Genomic DNA, 15,218 nt, shown 5'->3' with positions numbered 1-15,218 from the left:
TTAATAGTTGGCCCTAGTTTGACTAAAATATACTCCACAAATGATGATGCAGCATTTACCAGCATTAACATTGTAACTGTCAACACTCATCAAACAAAACAAAAGGTTGATGAAGCCCTATAAACATAACACATTTCAATAAACTTTTTCACCAGGTTCGCCATCGCAAATAATAAAGGAGACAAGTAGAAAAAGTGATCCCGCCTAGGAATTGAACCCAGGACCTCAGGTTTACGAGACCTGTGCCTTAACCACTCGGCCATGGGAGCTTCATGATTAGGCTGTTTGAAATTCGAACCCATAGGCGAATTCTGGGTTCAAATTTCAAACAGCCTAATCATGAAGCTCCCATGGCCGAGTGGTTAAGGCACAGGTCTCGTAAACCCAGGGTTTCTGCTTGTCTCCTTTATTATTTGCGACGACGAACCTGGTGAAAAAGTTTGTTTATTTATATAATTCCTGTAGATCATGCCACTGTTTTTCCATATAACACATTTCATTCATTACAAAGCAAACCTCTTCCTCCTTCCCTCCCTCCCTCCCTATCTTTAACATTGCCAGAAGTGGGTCCAGAGTACATTGTTTAAATACCTGACATATACCCAACATTTTGACTGAACCCCTTCCTTGAAGAAATTTGTGTCGTTCATAGTGCTGCATCAACCTTCCTGTTTGTTCCCTAAGGCGACAAAAAAAAAACCATGTTCTACGGCCCTGACCAACCCACAATTTTGCGTATTGGAGATTTTTTTTTTTTAATTTTGCTAAAATCCTGTCAAATCAGCCATTTTTAAAATATGCTTGTAAACAAAAAATCTTCATCAGATTTTTGGGATATTTTAGGGTAACTTTAAAGGTCCGCCCCTCTCGTAGAACAGGGTTTTTTTGGTTGCCTAATACAGTATTTACAATAAACATGTCGCTCTTATTTACATTACATTCTACTCTTCACTAAGTTGCTGAGGTCAATTGTGAGTGTAAGAAAGTCAGTCTTGAATTCTTCTTGGTCAAGGTACGCCATCGACCGCAGAAGAGACGAGGTTGACATGCCAATGACAAATGGGTCAAACGTTTTGTATATGCTGGATGCACAGCAAATAGCAAGGAAGAATTAAAAAATTAACTGTACTGTTTCACAGTTTCACTAGCTAACAAATGTCATCACATGCTTCACCTCTTCAGGGATTGGAATTTGAAACTTTCAAATAGTTTGGTCATAAAAAGAAATTTTTAATATCTAGTACTTTTAATAGAAAAACATTTGGCATAATATTGTTAAGGGGGTACTACACCCCTGGCCAATTTTGTGCCTATATTTGCATTTTTCTCAATTTTATTTCAGCACAGACAACAGTTGTGGAGTAAAGTAGTATGCAGACTTTTTATTAGACATATAATATTGTATGTTACATATCTACGTTATTTAATCTATTGCCGTTCTATTCCCAGTAATGTTTAAGTTCTAACGAATGTTTGATGACATAAAATCGATAATATATTTCTACCAGATATTATACGTAACATATTATTGATTTTATGTCATCAAACATTCGTTAGAACTTAAACATTACTGGAAATGGCCATGCGTTTTGAGTTGGGCCAGTAAATAGGTGGAGATGTTACATGCGCGCGACATTTTTGGGTTCATCTTTATCATTTTCTCAGTTAATATGCAGCTTATGTAGTTAAATTTGGTGTCAAATTAAAGCTTGTGATGATACCAATACAATAAATATAATAAATGTTGTAAAAAGTTATTTGCATTTGAATAATTAACATCTAATTAGCATAATGTGCAGGGTGGAGGAGGATCAGGAGGAGGAGGATCAGGAGGAGCAAATTTAATAAAAGTGACCCCCAGGGGTCATATGATGCAAGAGGTCCATTTCTTTTTTTCATATTTTTACAATTCACTCTAAACTACATATTATAACACCATACAATCATATTCCAGGTAATGTAATTTGCATATGATGTTATATATATGTTCAAATATGGAACTTTTGAAATATGTGGGGTGCACCTAACTTTTTTTTTTAATTTTTCAAATTTTCAATTTTTTTCCTAAAATATTTGATATTTTCAGTTTCATAACTCCTTAGTGTTATACCCTATGTCATTTTAAAGTGCATTTTTGGGTTCCTCAGTTCATTTGCAGCAAGAAAATGTATACTTTTATATGTTGGGTATGATATGTGAAAGATATGGACATTTAAATGAAAAAACATGCAATTTTCATCTCGCGAAAACATGTAACGCAATACCGGCCCAACTCAAAACGCATGGCCAAATAGAATGGCAATAGATTAAATAATGTAGATATGTTACATTCAATATTGTACGTCTAATACTCGGGAGTCTGCATACTGCTTTACAGTCAAAAATGAAGGAAAACCAATATTTGATATCAATAACTACTTGCTTTGAGTTGCTGAATTTTCAGTACAGTAGTTGTAGTCCTTGCCCCTATAATATACATATCTTACTTGTCACCAATGTGCTATAATTTTTGAGAAAAATGCCCGGGGGGGAAAAATGCAAAAATAGGTACAAAATTGGCCAGGGGTGTAGTACCCCCTTAAGTTCTCATACATCTTAAAGACAATAAATTTAAACATGTGTTTGTATCAAGTTCTCATATCAACAATAGTAGCTTTCTACTAGCATCGCTACTAGTTTTCATTCAATGGTGGTGAAAGACAGCATTTATTATAACAACTAGTTGTATTTGTTGTCACTGAAGAAAAAAAATAAGCACCTACCCAAAATGACTGTTTAAACAAATTTCAGCATATAATGTATCCCAATGGTTTTGTTCTACAAATGATTGGGATTCTTTTATTGCATCACATGCATTATGGTACACTATTACTGTGTAAGTGGTAATTTTCACGAGGGTTTTATTTTTGTGAATTTCGCGATTAGAACTTCAACCGTGAAAATAACACCTCGCGAATATATGCAATGATGTATTACAAGTATAGGGAAGGACTGGGCAATCGTAAAAATAACATTCACGAAAATGTGTCTCTCACTACAAATCAAAATACAGCTTTTAGATTTCTTAGCTCTTTTAAGCAAAATCTCTTTCAGCACTACCAACTTTTCATCCCATATCGCTGATTGGTTCAATAAATGAAATATGCTTTTTTGTAACCAATCAAAATAGTTCTTAGAAGCAAATAGTACCCACGGGTTAAAGGTGAACCTCATTGAAAATAAAGTTATATATCAATGGAAAGCTTATGATGTCAGGATATTAAAAATAATTTTTTCCGATTTTTTGATGGCCAATAAAGCTGAAAAATTAAAAAAATGATTGAATTTTTGGTCTTTTTAAAGCGCCAAAAAGCACCCAAATCAATCGTCTATGACCTTGGGAATGCTCGTGACGTAAGCTCAGGGTTCGCAGTCACGTGATGTTACTCGGAAACGTGTAAACAAGACTTGCTTCCTGTACTTTGCAAGCTGCCCGGCAAGTCTGATTTTCACAATAAAGCTTGAAATTATAGAGGAATCTTCAAGTTGCTGGTTCCTTCTATAATTATATATTAGAAATAATAGAATTATTGTCAACACATAAATTTTCCGTAAATTTTTGACAAAATCAGTCATAACTGGCTGGGTATAACTGGGTAATTGAGTTTGAATTTGGCGCTGGGATCAATCCCATGCGCAAATGCTTGCTGCTACCGTATACCGTTCATGTCATGAACTGAATAAACATGATCGAATAACAAATTAAATACTTGTTTATGACATTCCCTATATTGTAAAATGTCTGATTAAAAAAAATATCGTCTTGCAGTAATCCAAAAATTAATAAAAAGCCGCCGATTTCATCAAATCCAGCCCATAAAGGTTTTCATATTTAGCGCATTGCGGTAATACATTCTTTCCACACAATCACGATTGAAAGAAACAGATACTCGGGCAGATATTTTATTATAAAATAAATACAATTTAGGCTTAGTAGACTGTTATTTGATGGAATTCTGAAATCTGAATAAAATTAAAATATTGTCACTTGTGTCATGATTCTTTAATGATAGTACAATCAGTGTACGGTACTGAAAAAGTGAAATATTCATGTTTTATGGATTACCGAACACGATGCGTAAATAGCTGCTGAAGTGCAGGGACGGATATGCACAAACACAGCGACTCGCTTCGGGGCTTCGTCCTCCGTGTTTCATGGGCAGTGGGGTGTTTCAGCAAATTTGATCAATCGTTCCCTTATAGAACTCCTTATATTTGGAACATTTACAGGAATAAATTTGGCTGATGAAGTAGCAATAAGTTGGAAATATCAGAATGTGAATATCAAATTGGTCATTTTGTCTGCAAGTACAGTACAGTCGCGAATACTGAACACTCGGCGTAGTGAGACTCAGTCAGTCACTGAGCTCATCCCGTATGTATCTATATACGAGTTCGCCTAGCATACATGACCGGTTGTAAAGCTAAGAAATAATTAAAAAATCCTGTAGGCCTACATGTACCTTATTCTATTTCTTCATTTTCTCATTGTGATAAGTTCATCTCAACTTGATGTGACGATCTGAACTGGTAGCACTAGCAGTTATTTTTTTTGTAATCTGTTTTCATTCCGGTTCTTCGGCGAATCGTCGCTCTTCGTGCTTTACTGTAATATTCCCTATGCATATCGTGGATGGCTTGGCCTATCCCAAATCACCCGACCAGCACTTTTCCCATTTTAAATCCACACACTTTATTCAGGAACTTCATTCATAATTTGATCATGATATTTCCTTCATGTTATTCTTATTTTATTGAAGATATTTTTCATGTAAAGTAAGTTGACAATGACTGAATTAGCGTGCATTGGCCCGATGCATGCCACAGTAATACACGGACATTGTGTTTACAATCAAACCCGGAAGTAACTGTGTGTCCCTGGGCTGGCGTCATCACTAAAAACGCCCAATTTGAGCGATTTCGTTTTGTAATTTAGGGGGTGCCAATATCCAATCTTTGCATGGAGATTATGTCTAGCCTGGTACGCTATGCAAATAAAAAAGTATTCTTTTCTGCTTCCTGACATCATAAGCTTTCCATTGATATATAACTTTATTTTCAATGAGGTTCACCTTTAACAAACGCCAATTTGATCTGCATATTTGTAAGAAAATTGTACACCATTTGACAAAATCAGACTACATTAAAAAATACTAAAAAAGTGGAATTTTTGCATTCCAAGCAGCGATCACAAAAATGACAATGTGCAAATATGTTCCTTTTGTGTACTGTATAGTTCAATGTATGGAAGCTTAGAACCGCAAATTTAAAAACAATCGAAACAGTTCACTATTGGCAAAGTGCGAAGCGGAAATTTCCACTTTTAACCATGTTTACAGTACATAGAGAACACATTTTTTTCAGAATTCAACTGATTGATAACACTTGAGTACATGTGGACCTTATCAAAACACATGGCACATAGAAATTTAACAAAATATGGCACAACTATGTTTAAAAATACGTATCAAACAAATAATGCTGAATTCGGCAACTTTGTATTGGGTCACTATTAAAACAAATAATTATTTGGCATGGATAGGGAATAATTAGAAAAAGATTTAAAGATGCAGCTTAATGGTGGGAATACTTGAAACATAATATGAAAACACACTAATCATGAGAAATTTAAGAAAACTTGCCGTTTCATAAAAATAATACTGCATATTTTTACTGCATGTAGAAAAACACACTTTTTAAGTTAGGTGGCATTTTTTTGCATACAAAACACTTACAATTTGTTGGGAAAACTTTATCAGTTAGGAACACACTTTTTGTTTGTATTATCATAAAATGAAGAGCTTGTTTCCAAAGCATGTTAAGTCTACAACCACATGTTTCTCATTTACTTGTGTGATACATTCACAATTACTTTGACAAGTTTGACATTAGCAACAATGAGTTGTACCATCAACAAGCTATTATTTACCACAACAATGCTGCTTAACAATATGCAGACTATTGTTCTCATTTGGGAACCAAAGGCCTCACACAGTATTGTTACTATGCATCCATCCACTGTTTGCTTTGTAATGGTGCATCCAATTGAAATTACTATACCTACAGCGACACAACCCATTGCAAAATCGCACAGGTAAATCAGAAACATGTGTTTGTGGACTTAACATGGTTTGGAACCAAGCTCTTCAAATACTGAAGTTATGGATGTTTTCAGTCTGTACACACTTTCCTCAGAATTTGCAAAAGTCCAAACAGACTGAAAGACTTCAAACACAATTGGTCATGTACATCACATACTGTGGTATCTCAAAAGGCTGCCTTGTGTGATTTGTTTAATTATAGTCATCTCATTGTGATAAGATACACCATAAAAGTAATCTCACAATATTATTATGGTATGATTGATCTCATTATGTCCATTCTTTCAAGAAAGCATGCTGAAATATATGATAATAAAAATCATCCAAGGCAGGCTTTCGAGATACGACAGTACATAATTATTGCAGACGACGAATTAGCCATGTCCTTGAAAATACACAAAATAATCAAACACAGAGTTCAAATGCAAAACCTGATATATGAGCCTTCACTGCTGCTGACACATCCAGTTTTCTCTTATTTGACTGGCCAAATATAATAATATATAAGAAAATAATACAAAAATATGCGATACTTTTGATCATAGTTTCAAAAATTTACTGTGGAATTTTTGAACTGGGTGTCAATATAAAGCTAGCATTTTTATAGGGCACTTGTAAGTGCCCTTAAAACTCGAAACGTTTGAAAATGGCATTTAGCTGCTGTTGCATACAAACTCATCAAATGTTCACTTATTTTTTCAACACATCAGGATTTAGGGACTGCACACTGACAATAATGGGCATTATTGGCTCAGTTGATGGCGGTGGAGTTGAATCTGAAGCGGCTGTAGGCGTTGACTCCGGTACATAAGTTCTACTCAAATTGGTGGGATCTGTTGGCACTGTAGAAGTCAAATTTGATGGCATAGATGTCCCTCTCATTCCTGCATACGGAGCAGGGAGTAACCGTGGCAATTGTTGCTGATTATGTTCTACGGGGGAAGGTTCCTGCATAGGCAATGATTGTTGTGACGTAATTCTCTGATTAGAGTGTGGTGCTCGTTGTAAATGTGGCAATTGCTGTTGATTATGTTCTACAGGGGAAGGTTCCTGCATAGGCAATGATTGTTGTGACGTAATTCCCTGATTAGAGTGTGGCGCTCGTTGTAAATGTGGCAATTGCTGTTGATTATGTTCTATAGGGGAAGAGTTCTGCGTAGGTAATGATTGTTGTACTGTAGCTCCCTGATTAGAGTGTGGCGCTCGCTGTAACAGTGGCAATTGTTGTGTTTTCTCTGCGGGTAATGTTACAGTAGAAGTCTGCGCAGAAGACGATGCTTTCCATGAATTTGGATTCCAGACCATTTGTAGTTTGGGAAGGGCTGCATGCAGACTTCCTTGTACATTTAAGGGTATTACAGTTGGAACACCAGGTTGTTGTACATTCAAAACATTTGATGATGTACTTATTAATGGTACAGTTTGTATATTGCCACCAGGTTGCTGTACATTCAAAACATTTGATGCACTTGCTAATGGGAGAGTTTGTATATTGCCACCAGGTTGCTGTACATTCAATACATTTGATGCACTTGCTAATGGCAGAGTTTGTATATTGCCACCAGGTTGTTGTACATTCAACACATTTAATGATGTACTTGTTAATGGTAAAGTTTGTATATTGCGACCAGCTTGCTGTACATTCAAAACATTTAATGATGTACTTGTTAATGGTAGAGTTTGTATATTGCCACTGGGACGTCGATACAATACCATTGGTGTTGCGTTTATATTGGCTGCCTTGTTCATGATCTCCTTGGCCGTGTTCTCATCCACATCAATAACAACTTGTCCAGCAGCGTTCGTTTGCACTTGCACAGGTCGCTGGGAGGTCGTGAGGTTATGTTGGGAGGTAGCGGGGTTATGTTGAGAGGTCTGCGGGGGGACATGTTGGGAGGTTGGTGGGACATTTTGAGAAATCTGTGGGACACGCTGAGAGGTTGATGTGACACGTTGAGAGGTCATAGTGCCATACTGAGTTCCAAACGTTTGCTGGTTGATAGGTGGGCTATGTTGAACATGCGATGTTTCAGTATCAGCTGAACCCACTCTGCCCACAGATATTTCCATAGGGTCAGAGCTGTTCCTTCTGGTGGTAGAGGGACGCATTGTTTGTGCAGGTGTAATTGAAACAAACTCAAGATCAGAAGAAGCATCACTGATGTCGGAGTAGGCGTCGTCTTCAGTTGAAGCTCTCCTTGGGACAACAATCTGTGTGAAAGTAGAATGAGAATTAAGTCACCTTAGAAATCATGTGACAAGGGAAATGAGTCTACAGTAATATCAAAAATATTCAGTTTCAATTTCTTTATATCAGTAACTAGTAAGGCCGTGGTCGACATGCCTTATGTCGACATCGGTATGTATCCCGACATGTCGACATCAAACAAAAATTCTAAAAAAAAAAAAAAAAAATATTAATTTCCAAAAAAGCAAGTTATAGGCCCTAAATTACTTATTATTCAAGGTTGGAAACTGCTACTAAAAACAAAATTCCATTTTTTTTATAAAGATGGATAAAGTTGTACATTTTGATTACTATTGCTTCTATTGAACAGTCAGGGACACATTGAATTAGTATACATTGCTAGCTGTTCAATAGAAGCAAAAGTAATTAAAATTAAAAACTTTATCCAACTTTGTAAAAAAATTGGCTTTTTTTTATTCTTGCTTGAAAAAGATATTGTACATTTACATGAAGGAGATATTGAAAATGGCAATTTTGCAAGGAATTGTACTTGGAGTGAAAGTGATAGAGAAACGTTAATACGTTATATGAAAATAACGAAGAGGCGACATGAAAATACAATGAAGCTATGTTTAAAATTTAAACATGACTTTTCCAACAAATTGAAACACAGGTGGGCATTTTGTATGGAAATAATTGAATCTGTCTCTAAATAAAGAAACAATGAAGATGACCACAGACAATAAAGCTCCATATTGCATAATTCTTGTATCAAGATGAATTGGAAGGCTTTGTAAGAATTATAGGCATTAGGGTTAATATGGCATATACACCACTTGACATCATTGTTTATCAACAAAATCGAGGGACTCGTCTATCGATATGCTCGAACGAACCGCTACGCTGTTGTACTATATGAAATGTTGTGGGCGATTTAAAATGCACATGCCCTGAGCAAACTACGATGCGTACGCACACTGCAGGGCAAAGAAAAATGGAAATTGCCATAATTTGTGTGCATACTGCCGGGCAATGATGTCACATGTCAAGTGGTCTATAGTACCCTCTCCTCATAAAAGACCAGTTAACCCCACATATCTCAAACTAACCTGTTCCTGAAGCGAAGTCTCCACCTTGAACTTGCTGTACTCTGATGCTTCTGATAGTACCTTATCTTGCTCAGCTGATGATGCTTGTCCTGATGTCTGCTGCTCTACCAATGACATTGATTCATACACCGTCTGCTGCTGCTGTTGTTCTGGTTCTGAAGCCGATGGCCCTTGTAAATTCCCACTATCCATTTGGATATTGGCAGTATCTTGCTCTGCAGATGTGTCTTCCATACATGGCAGAGTCTCAGGTTGCATTCTTTGTAAGTTAGAAGCAACATCGTCGGTCCTTGTCAAAGTTCTTTCATACAAAGATTGTTCATGTTCTGATGATGCCATTTCTGTTGCATTCAGTTCATCAGTTGGCATACTCTGAGAGACCGATGTTATGGACGGTACACTCTGTTGAGGAATGTCTCCTGATTGTGTTACTGGTACTGTATTGTCAAGTGATTGTCCTGCAGAAGCAGCTTGCTCACAGGTCTGTCTTTCCTGTATTGGATGCACGCTCTCCTCGATCTCATTGTTAACTTCGTCATCAGCATCAAAATCAGAGATTGGAGAATACTCAGCAACAGATGGCCTTCTAGATACTGAAGCAGGCATGTCTTGGGGAGCTACAAGAGGTCTTTGCGACAACTCATCTCTTTCGTGAGGAACACCACCTTCATCATGACTAGCATGTCTGTTTGAGGAAACCAGATCATCTTCATCTTGTATACTTCTCAATTGAGATGTCTGTTGTTCAGCGCAAGCCACAGTGTTATCACCACAGTCCATTTGGGCTTCATTGGATGTAATGTGATCAGCATGGGTTTGGATATCACCACTGGCAGAAACCTCCGTATGTGGTGAAGACACCTGTCTTGGAGTCAATGTTCTATTATTCTCTTCCAAGGATGTTGCTGAGAAAGTACTTTCCGTGCCAAAAGTGGAAGATGTATCCAGTACATGATGAGTGCTTGGTTCATTTTGAACAAATCTGCATGAAGGTCTTGGTGCATTTTCTTTCTTTTTGGATGTAATAAGATCAGCATGGGTTTGGATATCACCACTTGCAGAAACCTCCTCATGTGGTAAAGAGACCTGTCTTGGAGTCAATGCTCTCTGATTCTCATCCAAGGATGTTGCTGAGAGAGTACTTTCTGTGTCACAAGATGATGCAGCCATTAAAAGTTGAGTGCTTGGTTCATTTTGAGCAAATCTACATGTAGGTCTTGATGCATTTTCCCTCTTTTGAGTGACATTTTCTGTCTGACATCTATCTGGGATTTCACTGCATCTGGATGTTACTTGTTGAGCACCAACTTCTTCATTTGGTATGGCACTGGATACCACGCAAGGTTGAGAAGAGGTATTATCTTGATTGCTGCTGCAAGCAGGGGTTCTCTGATGTTCATTTTGTTGCTGAATTGTTTGTGCATTATTTGCACCATGCTCAGAGTCATTTTGAGTTGGTATAACTCTGAGTACTGCTTGAGTCAATCTTTCAGATGCACTTGACACTTGAGGTGACTCCTGTTCTTCTGGCTCCTGTTTGACACGCAAACGACTTCTGACAGATGTTTGCTGTGATCCAGAAGAGGCATTGTTTTGCACTGGTGTTGGTGCGTTTAACAGGTGCGTCAGAGTTGGATAATTGTGATTAAGCCGTTCTGTAGCGGTGTCTTGTGTAGGCTGGTTCTGGGTAGGATTTTGAAGTGAGACAAGAGCCAGTGGATCATATGATTCTGGATGATTCTGGTAATATTCAATATGTTTATGGTACTCTTCTTTTAATTGCAAATCCTTCCGTTTCTGTTCCTTCATCTCTTTGATCTTTTCTCGAAGTCTGTAAGCATCTGGACTGGAAGGATCTATGTCTTGAAGTTGCCTCTCCGCCTTGTTTATCTTGTTGTTGAACACCAGTATGCGCAAATCCTTGAGAAGAACCCTCACCATCACTTGGATGATGTACACTTTCACAGGCGTCATCTGAGTATTTTCCGACTGGGATTTCAGCTGTGCAAACCTTCTCTTCAGAGAGCATATCTGCGCAGCAACACTCACATTCTGCTGGATCCGATCAAGCTGATGGAAGTACTGTTCACAAATGACTAAATAATCACCAACACTCCGAGTTTGCTGCGGCGAAGGTGATGGATCTCTTGAAGGAGAAGCCCTCCCATGCTGTGAAGGTGACGGATCTCTTGATGGATAAGCCATCCTTCCATGCTGTGAAGGTGATGGATCTCTAGATGGATGGACATCACATGAACCTGGTCTGCTTCCTGAAGGTGATGGATCTCTTGAAGGATAAGCCATCCTTCCATGCTGTGAAGGTGATGGATCTCTTGATGTATGGGCATCACATGAACCTGGTCTGCTTCCTGAAGGTGAAGGGTCTTTTGAGGGAAGATGAGATGCATTTGAATCTGGGGTACTGCTTGGAGTCGGATGACGACCTGGTCTCTGAAAGCCTGGATTCTGCTGATTTAACACAGCTTGTTGGATAACGTTTTCTTGAACAGAACTATTTTGATCAGCTGGTGGATGGGCATCATTTGTCTCTGTTCCACTTCTTTGCATCTGTTTATCTGGCACACTAATAGTTGGATTCTGCTGTCTTAAATTTCGAACTGAATTACTCGCAGTAGCTTGCAGATTTTGTATAGAATCTCTTACCATGTTGTCCAAAACTTCGTTATTTTGTTCTGATGGACGAGCTTGTGCCGGGTGTGCACTGCTTTCAACAGCCGGGCTGATACTTGATCTCATTCTTTGCAAATGATCTACAAGCAGCTTATTCCTGATGCTGCTGATTATTCTTTCATCTTGTTGATTAACAGGCTCATTATTTTCCTGCAGATTTTGCTCTATGTTTTGTAGATAACCAAATTCCTCTTCAAAGGAGCTCAGGTCTGCTGACGATGACTGGTTACCACCTCCGCTACCCCTGTCAGGTTGCTGCATTGCCCAATCACCATACAGTTTCCTTCTGATATTATCTACGAGCTTCTGAAACTTGGGAACCCATGTTTCACTACCAGTCCCCAGGTGATGATATAAATTTACGAGATATCGTTCTTCTCGAAGTGGTGTTGACTCTGTTACCGATGGCTGTTGTCTTTGCGGTTGTCTCTCTTGCTCTTGGTGTGCGAGTTGACCTTCTTGTTGCTGGGTCACATGACTTGCATGAGGTTGACTCCTGAGCTGTGGTTGATCAGGCTGGCTCTGACACCCCTGTATTTGTGGAACCTGTTGCTGCAGAGGTTGGTGTACAGACTGCCACAGTTGATGTCCAGGCTGAACTTGTTGTGATGGACGTTGTGCAGAATGAACTTGTTGCCGTACAGACTGCACTTGTTGCTGTGGCAGCTGCTGTGACTGTCTTAGTGGCTGCTGTGGGGTCACAACTTGTTGGTGCCTTTGCTGGAAATTATGAGCTTGTTGCTGTTGATACAATCGTTGCCGTGAAGGATGTGCTCCTTGCTGCAAAGAAGAGGCTCCTTGCTGCTGTTGAGTAATCCTTGGCATATGAGCCATTCGTTGGTCATGTGATGATGGCAGACTACCATGTTGCTGTACTGCAGACATGTTGGGCTGTTGATAAACCTGACTTGGAGTATTTAAAAGCTGTCGCACAGCAGTACTTGCTCTTGCATTAGGATGCTGCTGATGCTGGCTTGATTGATACTGTGGTCTTTGAGATAGCTGTTGTCTGGGTTGAAACATGGGTGCTCGTAGTAACGGTTTTGGCTGCTGATTCTGCTTTTGTGCCCTTTGCTGCTGTAGTTGCTGCAGCTGCTGATAGGTCTGAGCAGATACTTGTAGTTGCCTTTGACACTGCTGCTGCTGCTGACGCTGCTGAAGTTGCAGCTGCTGACGCTGCTGAAGTTGTGCTTGCAAGTGTCTTCGGATTTGATCATTTTGTCTTTGTTGACCATTGAGTTGTTGTTGAGTAAGTTGTTGCTGCTGATGCTGCCACTGCTGTTGTTGCTGCTGCTGTTGTTGCTGCTGCTGTTGTTGTTGCTGCGGATGCTGCCACTGCTGTTGTTGCTGCTGCTGCTGTTGTTGTTGTTGCTGCTGTTGTTGCTGCTGTTGGTGTCGTTGCTGCTGCTGTCTTTCTTCCTGCTCCTGCTGATATATTAGATGCAATAACTCACGCGCTGTCTGTTGTTGCTGGCGACGTTCCTGTATTTCTTCACTTCTGTCCATCAACTGCTGCATCCTCCTTTTCTCCGCTTGTATCTGTAGTTGATACCTTGCTGAAGTGTTTCTACCTGGACATGGTGGAAGAGGCTCCTGGGGTGGTATGTTCTGCCTTGATACAACAGGCATGTTTGTGCTACTATGATGTGCCATCTGGTGTGCTGGATGGCTTTCACCAAACCTCTGTCGCACCTGGCTATGGGGTCTCACCTGACCTTGAGCAATGCTACAAGTAGATGTTATAGGCACCATTGGTACTGGTGACACACCCGAAATTGGTGATACAGTTGATGTACTTGTCACAACTTGGGAGGTACTACTTGTCACAGTATGGGATGAAATAACAGATGAAGTTGCCAAAGACTGGTTGGAGCAAGGAGGGCTTACAAGTGGTCTTCTACTTAGAGGTCCAATTGTTACATTTGGTGGAGCCCATTGACTGCCTTCTCTTGCTGCATCTTCAATTGAAAGAGCACATTCATGCGCTGGTTTAGCTGTGCTATTATTAGAGCTTACTCCCTCAGGGCAACTGTTATGTCGAGAGCGTGGCTCTTGTGATGAGCTTGAACCATCGCTGCTTTTCTGTACATCCCACTGATCTTTCAATTGTTTCAGCTTATTCAGTTTTTGATAGGACAACATGATGCTTTTAATCAACTCATCTTGTTGAGCATCAATATCTGTTATACTTAGTCCTTCCATGTTTGACTCAGTAGAAGATGACGGGCCACTTTCTGCTGCTGATGGTTGGTTTCCCGCATCCTGTGCTAGTTGTTGCCCCAACGGCTGACTGGCTGTTGCAGATCTACTTGAAATTGCAGCAGCTGCAACAGTAGCAGCTGTGATTGAAGCCGCGCAAGTGGTGGCTGCAGTAACTTCTGTAGTTGCAATACTGATGGAGGTTGCACCATCTGATGAAGTGACAGTTTCTGTAATAGCAGTATTTATGGAGGTTACAGCAGCGCCATCTGCAGAAGTGGCCATACGTGTGGTAGTTCCAGCAGTAGCAGCCACTGTTATAGCAGTATTGGAGGTTATAGCAGTGGCATCTGCTGAAGTGGCCATACTTGTGGTAGTAGCAGTGGCAGCTTCTGAAATAGCAGTATTGGAGATTGTAGCAGTGACATCAGCTGAAGTGGTCATGCTTGTGGTAGTTGGAGTTGTTCCTTTTGCAGTTTCTGCAGTAGCAATATTAATAGAGGTTGCAGCAGTGCCATCTGTTGAAGCACCAATTTTAGTGGCAGTTAAATCTGGATAAACTTCATCAGATTCATCTTCACATGTCATTTCTAAAGTCATAGTTCCTTCGCTTTCACCCAACACATTCCGAGACTCATTTTGTTTGTTCTCTGATCCGTTTTGGAAAGTGTTATTTGTACTTTCGTTGACCACTTCAGGTTCTTTGTGCTTTCCTACAGTTGTTGGTTCATTAGGCTTTTCTACAGCAGTGGAATCCCTTGGCCTCTCAACAGCTGCTGGTCCAATGGAAGCAGATGACTGCTGTTGCTGTAGTTTGGATACAGGTGTTCCTGCTGGATCTGCAGGCACTGTTTGTTTTGCATGGGTCTGGGGGGAGATAATGATGGTAGG

The 15,218-nt window shown here is 39.5% G+C and overlaps 1 protein-coding gene across 1 annotated transcript in view; it reads right to left on the bottom strand.

Annotated features, from left to right (window-relative positions):
• Positions 1 to 5,072: 5,072 nt before the first annotated feature.
• The window catches only part of LOC140136439 (uncharacterized), a 31,794-nt gene continuing 21,648 nt past the window's right edge, over positions 5,073 to 15,218 (bottom strand). Inside the window, exons 4-5 of the mRNA XM_072158163.1 lie at positions 9,438 to 15,194; positions 5,073 to 8,351 (exon numbers count right to left, since the gene is read on the bottom strand). Of these exons, the coding sequence (XP_072014264.1) occupies positions 6,831 to 8,351; positions 9,438 to 15,194 (7,278 nt within the window). The 3' untranslated portion in view covers positions 5,073 to 6,830. The remainder of the gene's footprint in view (positions 8,352 to 9,437; positions 15,195 to 15,218) is intronic.

Source organism: Amphiura filiformis, chromosome 16 (genome assembly GCF_039555335.1).
Source record: "Amphiura filiformis chromosome 16, Afil_fr2py, whole genome shotgun sequence".
Lineage (NCBI taxonomy): Eukaryota > Metazoa > Echinodermata > Ophiuroidea > Amphilepidida > Amphiuridae > Amphiura > Amphiura filiformis.
The sequence above is the reverse complement of the archived record's forward strand: the minus strand, read 5'-3'. Positions and strand labels throughout refer to the sequence as shown.